Here is a 14,693-nt window from a genome sequence, read left to right as displayed (position 1 = left end):
TTTCTGGAGCAGAGTGTAGATGCCTGGGCCATGTCACTGGGCTCTCTTCCTAAGCAGGGAGTCCATCACGGTGTCCCTGTCCACCCACAGACACCCTGCTCACCCTGCCAGGCTCAGCTAAGGCCATGCCCCCTTTCTGCCTCAGTGGGCCCCTGCTCACCAGGGCTCAGCCTATGCAGCTGAGGGAACCTCAAGGCAAGCCCTGGAGCTTACTTTTCTCTGTCTCTCCAAGAGCCCACCAAGAGTCCTGCTCCCAGCCCATCCTCGGAGAGGGTATCCAGGGTGACCCAACCCATGATGGGGGGAGGGACTGAGTGGCGGGCCGGGTGTGGGAGCTGACACCCACAGCCCAGGCACCGCTGGGGCCACGTCCATACTACAAGCTGGAAAGCTGCTAAGGAGTGGGAGCAGCCCAAAGGGCCCAAGGTCTTGTCCATGAGCCTCTAAGTCCCACCCACGGAGGCTGGGGCTGGGCTGTGGGGATGAGGCATATGCCAAGCACTCATGAGGCCAGGATCCAGGGCCACAAGGACCCCTGCCCGGTGGACAAGGACCCAGACCCCGAGAGCGACCTGAGGAGTGTTTAGGAAGGGTCTGCTATCACTGGAACCCTGACTGAGCAGGGTTTGGGCCCAGGAATCTCCTTTCTGGCCCTTGGAGGTGTGGAAGGGGCTCATGGTCCACATGATTCCCCAGGCCTGCCCATGACCCACCTTTGGGGGCATGGGCACCATGCCTGCCCTTCAGGCTGCTTTTCTGCCCCAGAGAAAACAGACAGGAGCAAAACCACCCCCAGGGGGAAGTGCCATCAGAGGCTGCTGACAGCTGGCAAGTCTGAATGATCCAGCAGCTGGCCCTGCTCGTGGGCCTCCAGCCTGTTCTGCCCAAGAGGGGGCTTTGTTCCTCGAGAGGAAGAGGAAATGCTGTCCTCCCATGCAGGCGCGGACAGCATGCCACTCAGCCAGCAGGAGGAAGGGCGGCGGCCACGGCAGGGCAGCTGAGGAGCAGCCCGGGCATGGGGCCATCTCCCAGCCGCCAGGGAGCACCGTCCCCGTGAACGCCCAGGCGAGCTGACAGGCCCTCTGTCTCGGTTTCCTCATCGGGAAAGTGGGGTGGCACATGCACACCTCACAGGTCAGGGGTGAGCGCAGGCGTGCTCATATGCACGAGAGCACCCTGACCCACACCAAGGGCCTGTGCAGGGAGGTGCACCATGGCCAGCCCGAGTGCCCTGCATCTCCCTGGACGCTCATGGTGCCCGGATGCATCCCGTGGGTAAGTGCAAAGTGGGCTATGGGGTGGGCGGACCCCAGCCAGGACCAGAGCCAGGCATTGAAATAAACCACAGGCTGTCACAATGCCACGGGTGGTCTAGACTCAGAGAATCCGCAGAAAGGTGATTAAATGCAGGATCAGCTCCTAGAAACCCACAAAAGCCAGTAGCAAATGACCACAGTTCAAAGTGTCACTCTGCTACAAGCCAGGGGCCAGGGGACTTTGGACAAGGTGTTCTTGCCTGGACCCCGTCCCATTCCCACCGTGGCAAAGCACTGGAACCCAGTCACAGGGCAGGGGCTCCACGAGAGCTAAATGTCCTCACTCCCAGCCGCTGTCCTGGGACTCTCAACTCAGCAAGACCCTCTTTCACCCGGGCCCCTTGTCAGTCACAACCTTGTTAACATTCCGGGAATCCACAGGGCCCTTCCACCCACACAGCTGCTGCTGGGGCAGCCTCGCCCTCCCTTCTCTGGACCAGAACCAGAACATTTTCATGGCTCCCTGCTTCCTCTCTTCCTCCAGTCCCATCTGAACCTGGGGCCAAAATGACTGTCTATGGCTGGCTATCTCTTTTTTTTCCTGAGAGAGTTTTGTTATTTGTTTGTTTTGTTTTTGCTATAGGGCACATGCACTCGCCAGGGGGAGAGACAGAGAAACAGAAAGCAAGAAATCACCTGCTGGGGGGACAGCCATACTGCAATCCCTTCTTCTCTGTTCTCCTCTCAGGATTTTGGGCACGCACACACACGCGCCTGGTGTGAATTTCAACCTGCTGGGTTGGAACTCAAACTGCATTCGACTACATTGGAGTCCAGCCACATAATACATCATCTGCTGATCCCCAAATGATTGTCTTAAACATCCTTCCCCTGCTCAAGCACTGTCAATGGCTCCTTACTGCCCTGAGAACACCATGCACACACTGGTCCACTTTACACAGGTACCACTTCTTCTCAACCAGCCCCTCCGTCCCCCACCCACACCTGGAGAGCTGCCCATTGCTGTGGTCTGACGTGCTTCAATTTAGTGAGCCGTGGAGATGGTGTCGAGAGGCGGGGCCTCAGAGAGGTGTCTGTGATTGAGCCCTGGTGGGTGTAAAAGGAGAAAACCGAGCCAAATAAGCCCCTATTCTTAGACAGCTCCAGACGCAGGTATTTCCTTATCAGCTGCACTCGCCAGGGGGAGAGACAGAGAAACAGAAAGCAAGAAATCACCTGCTGGGGGGACAGCCATACTGCAATCCCTTCTTCTCTGTTCTCCTCTCAGGATTTTGGGCACGCACACACACGCGCCTGGTGTGAATTTCAACCTGCTGGGTTGGAACTCAAACTGCATTCGACTACATTGGAGTCCAGCCACATAATACATCATCTGCTGATCCCCAAATGATTGTCTTAAACATCCTTCCCCTGCTCAAGCACTGTCAATGGCTCCTTACTGCCCTGAGAACACCATGCACACACTGGTCCACTTTACACAGGTACCACTTCTTCTCAACCAGCCCCTCCGTCCCCCACCCACACCTGGAGAGCTGCCCATTGCTGTGGTCTGACGTGCTTCAATTTAGTGAGCCGTGGAGATGGTGTCGAGAGGCGGGGCCTCAGAGAGGTGTCTGTGATTGAGCCCTGGTGGGTGTAAAAGGAGAAAACCGAGCCAAATAAGCCCCTATTCTTAGACAGCTCCAGACGCAGGTATTTCCTTATCAGCAACAGAACAGATACTTGGCTTATGTCCGGAGCGCCCCCTTTTCTTTCCCCAACCTTCCACACAATTTGACAACCGGGCAAACTCCTATTCACCCTGCAGAAGCCCTCTAAGGTTGACCTCCTTCAGAGAGCTTCCTCTAACATGCCCAGGCTGAGCTCTGCATCCCTCCCCGACTCCCCTCTTGCCCTCTGGGGACCCTAAACTCCTCATTTCTCAGAGGCTCCGAGGCCTCTGACCCCTGCACCCTGGGCCCCGTGAGGAGAACTGAACACACGCCCTCAAGCCCCTGGCATCTGAGGATCAGAGAGCAGGGCTCCCACCTGTTCTGATTACCCTGCAAGCCTGCCAGCCCCCAGGGGGTTTCGGAGCGGGCAGACACCTGTGCTCTACACACAAAAGCGTCTTCCGGCAGGGGGTTCACGCTTCACTCACCTTAAAAAATCACAATCAGGGAACCAGCAGTTAGCGTAATGGCTATGTCGCTGGACTCCCATGTAGTCGACTGCGGTTCATGTCCTGGACCCGGTGGCTTAAAACTCACGCCGGGCGTGGTGCATGCGTGCCCAAGATCCCGAGAGGAGAATGGAGGAGAAGGGATTGCGGCGTGACCATTCCCCCTGGGGGGTGATTTCTCGCTTTCTGTCTCTATGTCTCTCTCTGTCTCTCTGGCGAGCGCACGCAACCTATAGTGAAAAACCTCTCCAAAAAAAAAAAAAATCACAATCATTGAAAAATGCTCTCTGTGCCCCTGAGAAGGCTGGGAAGTGGCAGACACAGTCCCTGGACTGGACCCAGCAGGAGAGAAGACACGGGACAGCAGGAAGCAGGGCCTGTGGCTCAGCACCGAGGACCTGGGGCTGTGGGGCACCGGGAGAGCGTGACAGGAGCTGGATTCTGCACTGCAGGTGAGTAAGTCCTACTTGCACCCGGGGGCCCTCACCACCAGGTTGCCCCCTCAGAGGAGAACACAGACCCCATGACATGGCCTTGGGCCACTGGCCAGTCCCCTGGTCCCTTACAGCATCCCTTCCACTTGCAGTTTCCACATGGCCTCTTATCCTTGCAGGGACCCACTAAAATGTGTGCTCGGACTTTGAGTGTCAGAATCTCACATGGCCACGGGTGTCAGAATGTAACGTATCCCCATCACGTGCCACCATGGGCGACCACGAATCTTGTTCCTGAGGAATTGGGTGCTCAGGCATGCAGCCAAAGCTTAAAGACCAGAGAAACCAGTCTCCCTGCCAAGGCCCGTAAGCCTTAAATGTGCTCTCCAACCCCCTAGAGAGCTCAGCCCAGGCACCCCTCTGAGGAAGGGCTCCAGTGAGCAGCCAGCACCAGAGTGGGCGTAACGGTACCCCAGAAGGCGGTCACCATAGCACCTCTGGCATGGCCTCAGGCACCAGCTGGGTTCTGCCCAGCTCTCTGCGCCACCGGGGTCCCAGCACCCAAGGACCCTGTTCCTCTGTTCAAGGCCGGGTTCACGCAGCCGTGGAGATGCCCTTGAAGTGCCAGTTAAGGGCAGACACGTGCTCTCTGCTAGGAACTGCTACTCATCCCTACGGCCCAGCCCAAGCATCCCTGCCCTTCTAAGGTTTCCCTTCCTGCACTCAAGGAGGGGTGCCCTCTCAGGGCCCCTACTTTCTCTGCTGCCAGCTGGCTGTGCCACCCAGGGCGAAGGTCCCTCGGCCTCTCTCCCCACCATCGCCTCTGGCCTGTCCCTGCAGGCATGGCCATGTGTGTCCTGCCCCAGCCCTGTCACCCAGCCCCTGTACCCAGGGTTGCAACAAGGACATCACTGCTCAGCTCAGACGGTTTCCCATGACAATCTGGACACCAGCTTAAGTTAGAGCTGTGGCCAGCCTTTTCTCTGGGGAAGAATGGAGCCCAGTGTCCTTCTGGGGACAGAGGGAGAGCAGGCCCAGCTGGTCCTCCAGCCTGACCTTCAGTACTGGGTGGTAGAACCTGTTTGCCCATGGAGCTCGGAGCGGGGTGGAGACAGACTCCCACGAGCACCCTCCCCTGGACCAGGCCCTATACAGGACCAAGAACAGCTGGCCCTGGGTGCTGCATTACAGGGGCCTCTGTTGCGCCAGCCACGGCTGCAGGATGGAGCTAACTCAAGACCTTGCTGGGAAGAAGCAGCATCAGGGTGGCCCTGTAATAGTTCACCCTGATTTTCTAGCAACCCAGGAAAACACAACCTCCTCCTGCCACTCTGACGCCTCGGATTGTTTGCAAACGGAAAAGCAGCCCACCCACACCAGGACACCGAATTTAAACTCAGATGCCTCAGAGGAAAAATATCCTGTGGGCCTCAGTCCATTCTGTCCGGGACAAAATAAATAGGTCTCCGAGGAAACAGGTCCTCCTGCCCTGCCCCGGCTTGGAGAGGGAGCCGTTCCCTGCCAGTGCCTGGGAATTCAGAGGGGGCAAGGGCATTGCCCCTCCTCCAGGTGTGCCAAGCAGCTCCAGGCCCCCAGGGCTGCACGGGAAGGCAGGCTGCTAGTGTCCAGGTGACTGGCATAGCTTGTGACCATCTGCGTATGGAGGGAAATGAAGCCAGCCACTCCAGCATGCCCAGACTTGGTCGCCCTGATCACCCCCACCCCTGCAGCTCCAGTACCCAAGTGCTGCCACCCCCAACCTGCCAGAGCGTGAGCCCCAGGCTCACCCAGCAGAGAGAACTCTGGCAGCCCCCTGTCTCACCCCTCCCGCCCACGGCCCCAGAGCAGGTGGGGGAAACAGTTGTGCTCACCCAGGCCTCCTGCTGCCTCAACAGGAATGGAGCCTTACCTCTTCCTCCTCCACCTCTCTGCTCAACATCTGCGTGGTTATGTCTTGCCTCGTCAGAAACCCTGACAAGGCTGGCTTCCACAGCGAGACCCACTGGGTTTGCCCAAGGGCCTTCCAAAACATGGAACCCTCGGGGGCTTTTACCCACCTCCCACCCAGCCCTTGCAGAACGGCGGGTCTGGGTGCCCGGTGTCTGGCACAACTCGGGTGCCTTCCAGCTTGTCCACGCTCTGTCTGAAGAGCCCAGGCCATTCTGCAAGGCCCAGAGGCTGAAGGACACCCAGGCCTGGCCAGATGCCGGGCTAAGCCCTTCACGTGTCCTCTCATGTCACACGACAGCGGGGGTTAATGCCCCCTCACGGAGAAGGGCACGCGAGGACAGTCCTAGCCAGAGCCTCCATCCCCTCCTCTGAACAAAGTGGGGGGCAAGGATTCCTTAAAGGAGTTGGGGGTGCTCAGAGCATGTGGCTTACCCCAGGTCCTGCCCCTTTACCCAGCACACAGACCCTCACCGGCCCCTGTGGGCAGCCAGCATAGACAAGGGCCTCCCGCTCTGGAGAGAGAGGAGGGGGGCTCTGAGCCCTCCCACAGTGACTGCAGGCCCACCGAGCGGCCCCTCTGGGTCCTCACCCCCCCACCCGGGAGGACAGTGCATAGGAGACCTTCGAATGACCCCATCCCTGCAGTGACCCCTGGCAGGGCACCTCAAGGTCTGTATGAAGTGAGGGGCTTTCCTCCAACCCTGCCCCAGATGGGCCATGCTTGGATGCACGCTCTGGTCCACGACCGCCTCTCCGAGGACAGGCCTTCACGCCTCCCGCGTCAGGGGCCTGCCCGCCCCTTCCACACCTTGGCCGCCTCACTGGGGACATGGAGCAGCTCTGCACAGCTGCTCAGGCCGCAGGGGCTAGTGTGCCCATGAGGAAGTCCTGGTCACTGACTGCACTGCCCTCTGTGTGACACCCTATGGGGTGCTTTCTCTACCTCTTTTTTTATTTTTTTCATTAAACCTGAACACAAGTAGCTGATGCACTGTGACCTCGGGCACGGGGTGTCACAGGGCCGTAAGCTGTTGGGGCGCGAGGTCCCCTGGGTCCCTCACCGGGGAGGAGCAGGGATGCCAGCCAGGGCCTAGGGGCAACACAAGCCGAGTTTCTGTCTGCAGAGCGACTACGGACATCGAGGCGTGGCAACACACAACCAACCACCCACCAGGGTCCCAGATGGCAGCCAAGCAAGCCTGGGAGCGGCCGGCCAGCTCACACCAGCAGTTTCGGGCAGGTGCGAGCTGACCACGGTGTCCCCATGCGCCCAGAATACTTACAGTACCCACACCTCGTCCCGCCTTCGAAGATAAATCCATTTGGCACGGCCCCATAGCGCCGGAGGTCGGACAGCTTCCATTGCCCCGTGACAGCTGGAGGGACGTCCCTGGCCAAGACGAGGATGTCATTGCAGAGGTGGAGGGTGGCTGGGCCGCTCTCCAGCTTGGTGCCAGGAGCCACCGTCACATGGAACCTGTGCACTGAAGGGCCAGGCAGGGGGCAAAAGGGCATCACCAGGAGGAGAGGGCAGAGAGGCTGGGAGCAGGCAGGGAGGGGGTGCAGCACCCCAGTGTCCCCGAGGGGGAGGGGGGCCGGCGTGGCTCCGCAGAGGACAACATGTGCCTCACATGATTTTCAAGCTGCTGGGTCTGGGACTCGAACAACCATTGGCCCTGTGGGAGCCCTGTGCCTTAACCACCACATCACCTGCTGGTCCCAGAGAAATGGTATTTTAATAAGATAAAATTGAGCTCTGAACTGTGCTTGTGCATTCCTCTACCCTGACTTGATCGGGCCACCTGACCCACCCTTCCTTAAAGACTTGGGACCAGCAGATGGCATAATGCTTATATCGCGGGATTTTTAAAAAATAGAAAGTAGGGCTGGGCCCATAGCCTAGTGGTTAAGGGAGTCAGCTACCACATGGCCAGCCACGGATCAAATCCCAACTCCAACAGTTTGAAAAACACCCTAGGTGCACATACATGCGGGCCCAAAATCCTAACAGGAGGGGGACCTGGAGGGGAAGTGATTGCAGAGTGACCACACCCATTAGGGGTGCTTTGTCTCTCTGTCTCACTTCCTCTCTCTGTCTCTCTCTGGAAAGTGAGCGGGCCCTCTGGCAATTAGAATACATAAAGACAAGGTATTAGGAGTTCATGGTGAACAAAATACCAAATTTTTTCCTTCTTTTTATTTTTTTTAAGAAATTTTTGCTATAGTGCACATGTGCTTGCCAGAGAAAGACAGTCAGAGAGACAGAAAGTAAGAAATCACCCCCAGGGGGATGGCAATGCTGCAATCCCTTTTCCTCCATTCTCTTCTCGGGATCTTGGGCATGTACACACACACACACCCAGGGTGAATTTTAAGCTGCTGAGTCTAGGACTCGAACAGTGGTCGACCATGTGGGAGTCCAGTAACAAACCATCTTGCCACCTGCTGGTTCTAAAATACCACGTTTTTAAGGCAGGTGGGTCAGGGTTGCTGGATCAGGTCAGGTGAGGGGGCGTGCAGCACAGGTCAGAGGTTAATTTGATCTAAAACTGGGAGGTTTTGTTCATTGTGCGGTTTTTGTACTGATTTTGATATTTTAGAAAACCCTGAGTTAAAATAGTGCTGCCCTTGCTGGCCGAGGGTTTGGCACCCCAGATGCGTGCACCCACCTAGTCCCAGCCCTGCGGCTCCTGCAGTCAGTCCCAGGCCCGGCGTCTGAGCCTCTGCTCAGTGCTCTGGGCCCAGCCCACCCGTCCCGGGTCCCCTGAGATGCCTGCTCCCCACCAGGGTAGCCACCTCACTTCCCTCTGTCACACAGGGAGCTCACCCTGTCGGCCTGGCCTCCCTGCAGGACTGTGACGGGGGACAGGCGTTTGTGTGCTGGGTCGGCCTCCTCTAGAGCAAACCTCCCCAGGACAGCACGGCCCTCCGACCCCCAGCCTTCCTTGGACGCAGGTGGGAGCCCAGGCCCTGACTCCACCCTCCCGTATGGGAAGACAGCCCCTCCCTGGCCCGGCCTGCTCCTGCTCCAGGTACCGCCACCCTCTCCTCATGCATGGGTTCTGGGTGGGAACACCAGGTGAGAAGCAAGGGGCAGGACCCTGGGAGGCCGCTCACTCTAGACAGACACCAGCTCGAGGTAAAGGTCCAGTTCTGACTAACAGGGTCTTGCTAGGGAGAGTAGAACCCCCGCAGGCTCCCCCACCTCAGATCCTTGGCTCAGGTAGTGACTGGGCTCTGGTGACCCTGCACTCAGCACAAGCCCAGGGCAGAGCAGGGTCTAACCACCGAGAGGCCCACCATCGTCCCGCCATTTCTACATGATTCCTCAGAGCCTCTTCTGCCTCTGAGGCCCAGATGGGCGAGGGGCCCCTGGGGCACTTAAGGAGGGAGGCCCTCCCCTCGGATCCCTGCCCGAGTCACTCACCCTCGCCGAGGGCGTAGCGGATCCGGGCGTCCCAGGCACACATGGCCTCACGGCTGTCGAAGCCCAGCATGACTGCCTGGGACAGGCAGACGATGGCCAGAGTGTGGGCCAGGCCTTCGTAGGGCAGGCCGGGTTCCAGGCCACAGATGTCTTCCAGGGTCAGGCTGCTACGCTCCCGCAGGCCCTTAGCACGATCCGACTTGTCCTTGTAGGCCAGCATCAGCAGGCAGTCTGCACGGGAGAGAGGGGCCGTCAGCGGCACCCCCAAGTCCTCAGTACCCCCCAAGGAGGCCCTTGCACAGCTGGGAAGAGACCTGGTTGGGGGCCTGACCCTGGGTAAGCCACTTACCATTCTAAGCCACTGTGTCCTTGTGTTCAAAACGGGGCACCTCCCTCACCCTGCAAGGCCCAGAGGTCATGAGAGCAGACATGGGCCCAGCAGGGCTGTGCAAGGCCCACCTCACTCCGCCCCCCATGGCTGGGCCCTAGACCTCCACCAGCAACTCTGCCCTGCCCCATCTCTGGAGCCCACCTGGGCCACACTCAGGGCTGCAGGAGTTCGGCTGGTGATTTGGGGGACCCAGCACGGAGCCTGCCCAGCAGTGAGGCTCCCACCTCAGCCCTGCCTATGCTGGCCCAGCCTGCGCCAGCTCCTGCCACACCCAGCCCCACGTCCCCTCTGGTTCTCTTGGTTTCAGGTGTGGGCCTGAGCTCCCGCCCCTTTCTACCCAGCCGCTGCCTCCATTCGCAGGGGCGATGCCTACGTCCCACCTCCCGGACTCTCCTGGGCAATTCCGATGCCCGTCCTCAAGTCCCCACGTCCCAGTATTGCACCTGTCATCACCATCACGCCAGCATGAACGTGAGCGAGTCCCATGCGGCCCACTGGACCCCGGGGTGCAGGTCAAATACAGTACAACGTGTCCAGCCGTGTGGCCCTGGCGAGTCACTCGGCTGCCCAAAGGCACAGCCACGGTGGTGCTGCGTGCCTGACCCCAGAGAACAGAAAGCGCAGTGCAGTTAGAGCTCCTGGGGCTGGCCCCGTGGCTGCTGGTTACGGGAGCCGGCTCCCACGTGACCGGCCGTGTAATGACACCAGGCACATGGGCATGCAGGCCCACAGTCCAAAGGGGACGGAGAGCTGGAGAAGGGGTTGTGGCGTAACCACGCCCCACTGAGAGTTGCGTTCTCCCTCTCCCTCTTTGTCTGTCTCTATCCAGTGAGTCCACACTCCCTCTGGCAGAGTAAATAATAACACAAAGAACAACTAATAACTTAAAAATAATAAAAGCTCCTGGCCCTCCCGGCGTCCATCCAGGCTACACCAAAGGTCTCCCCTCCACCCAGGTTCCTGGCAGGGAGGGCCTCTTCGGTGGGGATGGAGGTTTGGGGTCTTAGGCAGACACCTGAAGTTGCACGTGTGAAGCAACCTCAAGTAGTGCGTGAAGGGGGAGAACCCGAGGACTGCCGAGCGAACCTCCACTTTCAGCCTGTGAGAAGGGCTCCTACTTTGCCAACAGGCCCAGCAAACCCAAGTGAGAACCAAAATCCCAAACGAACTTGACCCGAGCACTGACGTTTGTAACGGCATCCGGAACAGAGCCGTGGTGGTGTGTGTCTGCTGTCCTCCCAGCCCAGCACTCCACGGTCAGAGACTCATGGCCGTGAGAGGAAGCGGGGCCCGAGGGCGGCAAGTGTCCGTGGGAGGACCCAGAGAGCAATGGGTTTTGGCTTTGGGGTAGCACAAAACAGCCACGGCTGGAATGAGGGATGTGGTGTGACAATAACATTTTACTTAAAAAATAGAGACTGAGGGGCCAGCAGTTAGCATAATGGCTATGTCGCTGGACTCCCACGTAGTTGACCGCGGTTCGCGTCCCGGACCCGGTGGCTTAAACTCGCACCAGGCACGTGTGCGCACGTGCCCAAGATCCCGAGGGGAGAATGGAGAAGGGATTGCGGTGTGGCCATCCCCCCTGGGGGGTGGTTTCTTGCTTTCTATCTCTCTGTCTCTGTCTGTTTGGCGAGCACACACGCCCTATAGCAAAATCCTCTCAAAAAAAAAAAAAAAAAAGACAAAACAAAAACAAAATAGAGACTGAGAGGGGCGGCAGGGGCTTTCACTTCCTATTTGAGAACCTGTCCAGTGTCTGAAATGTTACAACTGGAAAAAAATCAGAGGCATTCCCAGGTTGAGAAAGAAGCCCACAGAACCCACAGAACGCCACCTGCCCGCGAGGTGTCGAGCATGAGCTCCTGGGAAGCGGCCCAGGAAGACAGCCTTTTGGAGACTCATAAACGGAAAACAAGAATCTAACCAAGAGACAAATAAACCAAACAAGGTAGCATAAACAGAAGGTGTCATTATGGAAACGTCCCCCAAAACATGTCACCGAGCACCCAGCAGTGAAAACGTAAGGGACATGTAGGAGGACAGGGAGGCAGTCTCTGTGGAGCAGCCATCAAGGGGCAGCCAGAGTACTGTGGCCACCCCAAGCTCTGCGACACGGTTCATGGCCCTCTGTGGCAGAGGTATCTCGTGGGATGGCTGCCTGGTCACCTCTGCCGCCAAAGGCCGCAGCCCTGAAGAGCTCAGTAACATTCAGGTGGAGTGGCCAAGGCTTCCACCGTGGAGAGTCACACCTCACACAGGGCTACACCCCTTGCCACATCATGGGCCCTCCCAAAGGGCAAGGCCCAGTGGGACCTTCTGTCCCACAGCCATATGGCCTTTGGGAGGCCTCTGGAGGTCTTGGCCTCAGTGTCCCCATCTGGAACGTGGGGACAACAGGAGCACGCCTGCAGCAATGCCGAGAGGGCCCTCTTTGGGAAGGCGTGTGGAGCTCCGCACACAGTCCATGCCCAGCGTGCATCTCCGTGTGTTCCCGTGTCATACTAGGCTAAACATCTGTCTGCATCGCCAGGTCTGACGCTGCCTAGGTTCCCTGTGGCTCAGGCTACCAGGTGACCCGCATGTGACCCCCCCACGTCAGCCCTTCCTCCCTGTGGCCCCACTCCATGGTTGCCACGCTACTGCCCTGGACTGCTTCTGCCACTGCCTCCTGAAACCCACTGTGTGACCCTCAGTTCCTCGGGCACCCCCACCTCTCCCCACATGGACACTCTGGGCCCGGACACCCCTTCTCTCCTCTGACCATCAAGGTTCCCAGTCCTCACCCAGAGCAGCAAGAGGACACAGAGCATGAGTGCCCCCCCACGAGGGCCTCCAGTGACATCCTCCACTGGGAGTCGAAGCTGGGGTCCCTCTCCAGTCACAGAACCCCGAGATCTGTCCTCACCACTCTGCACAGGCCGCTTCTCGGCGCACACCTGCCTTTCCACCCTCTCAGGCCTCCCCTGCAGAGGGACTCGCCAGCCCAGTCCAGCGTCCTTCAATGTGCACCTTCAGGCCGCCTCACAGAGCCCCTCTTGACCGCCCACGTCCAACTCCCATCCTTAGGCAGTTTCCTGTGCCCTCGCCTATTCTGAGCTCCCAAAGGCAGCCCATCTCTGCCCCTGCCCAGTGACAGCCCTGTGGCCCGGCTCAGCACCGGCACCTGGGACGTCCTGTCCGTTGAAAGACCACCGCCCAGCATGGCAGGGCGCACTGTCACCTCTCTTGTTCAAGAAGATATGCTCCCGATAGATGAGGTGTCAACGCACATTCTGGTAAGGGCCAGAGAGTGCGCCTTTTCGGCTCTGCAGGGCTTACAGTCCCCACCACAGCCATGGAAGGCAGCCATGGACATCACCGAGGTGACGTAGGGCTCCATTCCCCTGTGATTTGCACTCCCGGTCACTGCCGGAAATGGCTAAGACAGCCCCCCACGTTGCCTGCTTCCGAGCAGGCCTCCCCTCTTCTGGATGGACGTCCACACTTGCGAGACTGGCTCTGGGGATCCACGTGCAGGACCCCAGTTAGTCCCTGAAGCCTTCTCCTTGATTCATTGATGCGACTCCTCAGCCTGCCTGACCTTTCTGGACTATGTCTACAAATACAGACCCACAACTGGCACCTTAAGGGCACCTAAGAACCAATGGGCGCCTTTGTGAGCCTGCAGTGAGCGCGACAGTGGCCCCAAAGAGCTAGGTCTGCTCCTAACCCCAGTCCCTGTGTGACCTCATTTGAGGAAAGGGTCTTTGCAGTTGTGATCAAGTTAAGGATCTTAAGATGAGACTGTTAGCTATCTGTGGGCCCTAAGCCCAGTAGTAAGTGTTCCGGGAGAGACAGAAGAGGGGGCACGGGCACACAGGAGGCCGGGTGATCGCAGACAGAGGCAGAGGCAGCAGTGATGTGGCCACAGGCCAGGAACATCTGGAACCACCAGGAGCAGAGAGAGGCAGAAGGATTCTGCCCTGGGGCCTTCAGAGGGAGTGTGACTCGGGACACCTGGACATGCGACTCTGGCCTTCAGAGGGAGTGTGGCTCTGAGGACACCTGGACATCTGCCTCTGGTCTTCGGACTATGACCTGGTGTTCGAAGCCCCCAGTTTGTGCTGCTTCGATACAGCAGCCCCAGGAAAGTAACACACCTTCCAAGAACGATAATTAAATATGAACAGAACAGGGTGGTGGTCAGTGCCCCACGAAGCACGTACCTCCTGCCCGGCTCCAGCGGCTGACACCCACCCCTAACCTCAGTCCTCAGGGTGGGAGAGGCTGCGTGGGAGTGGTGAGTGGGGGCCCAGTGGGCGCTGCAGGAGCAGCTGTTCCCACCCCCGTCCCCCAGCACCTTTGTGCGATAAATCCACCATGTTTAAAAACCCCATTCTGTGGAGAGCGCGGGTCAGCTCAAAGCATCTGCAGGAACAGGCAGAGGAACAGAAACTCAGGGCCGGGCCTGAGGCAAGCCAGGTCGGGCTGGGGAGCAGCACCTGCAGAAACATGGGCTCTGCCTGCCAGGGCACCGCCAGGCTGCAGCCTTCCCTGGGGACCCCGGCCAGAGGCAGAAGAGGGAGGAGAGTCTTGAGGGTTCTGGGCGGGGCGAAGGGCACCAGGGTTGCTCCAGTGAAAGGAGACGAAGGTAAGGCAGAGTCCATGGGGGAGAGTGTCGCAGATGTAAACCATCGTGGCGAGGGCCAAGGTGGTGAGGCAGGCGCACACTCACACACACACTCACACTCACATCACTCACACATCACATCACTCATACACACACACTCACATCACTCACACATCATTCAAACACACACTCACACACACACTCACACACACTCACACATCACACACGCACTCACACACATCACTCACACAACACATCACTCATACACACACACTCACACACATCACTCACACATCACTCACACACACACACACACTCACACACACAAACTCACATCACTCACACATCACACACGCACTCACACACATCACTCACACAACACATCACTCATACACACACACTCACACACATCACTCACACACACACACACTCACACACACA

The 14,693-nt window shown here is 58.5% G+C and overlaps 1 protein-coding gene across 1 annotated transcript in view; it reads right to left on the bottom strand.

Annotated features, from left to right (window-relative positions):
• DOK7 (docking protein 7) overlaps window positions 1-9,493 on the bottom strand; it is a 27,212-nt gene extending 17,719 nt beyond the window's left edge. The window contains exons 1-2 of the mRNA XM_027773576.1: window positions 9,250-9,493; window positions 7,106-7,306 (exon numbers count right to left, since the gene is read on the bottom strand). Of these exons, the coding sequence (XP_027629377.1) occupies window positions 7,106-7,306; window positions 9,250-9,469 (421 nt within the window). The 5' untranslated portion in view covers window positions 9,470-9,493. The remainder of the gene's footprint in view (window positions 1-7,105; window positions 7,307-9,249) is intronic.
• Window positions 9,494-14,693: the final 5,200 nt, after the last annotated feature.

Source organism: Tupaia chinensis, unplaced genomic scaffold (assembly GCF_000334495.1).
Source record: "Tupaia chinensis unplaced genomic scaffold, TupChi_1.0 Scaffold000360_1, whole genome shotgun sequence".
NCBI classification, from domain to species: Eukaryota; Metazoa; Chordata; class Mammalia; order Scandentia; family Tupaiidae; genus Tupaia; species Tupaia belangeri.
This window is presented reverse-complemented; position numbering and strand designations above follow the sequence as displayed.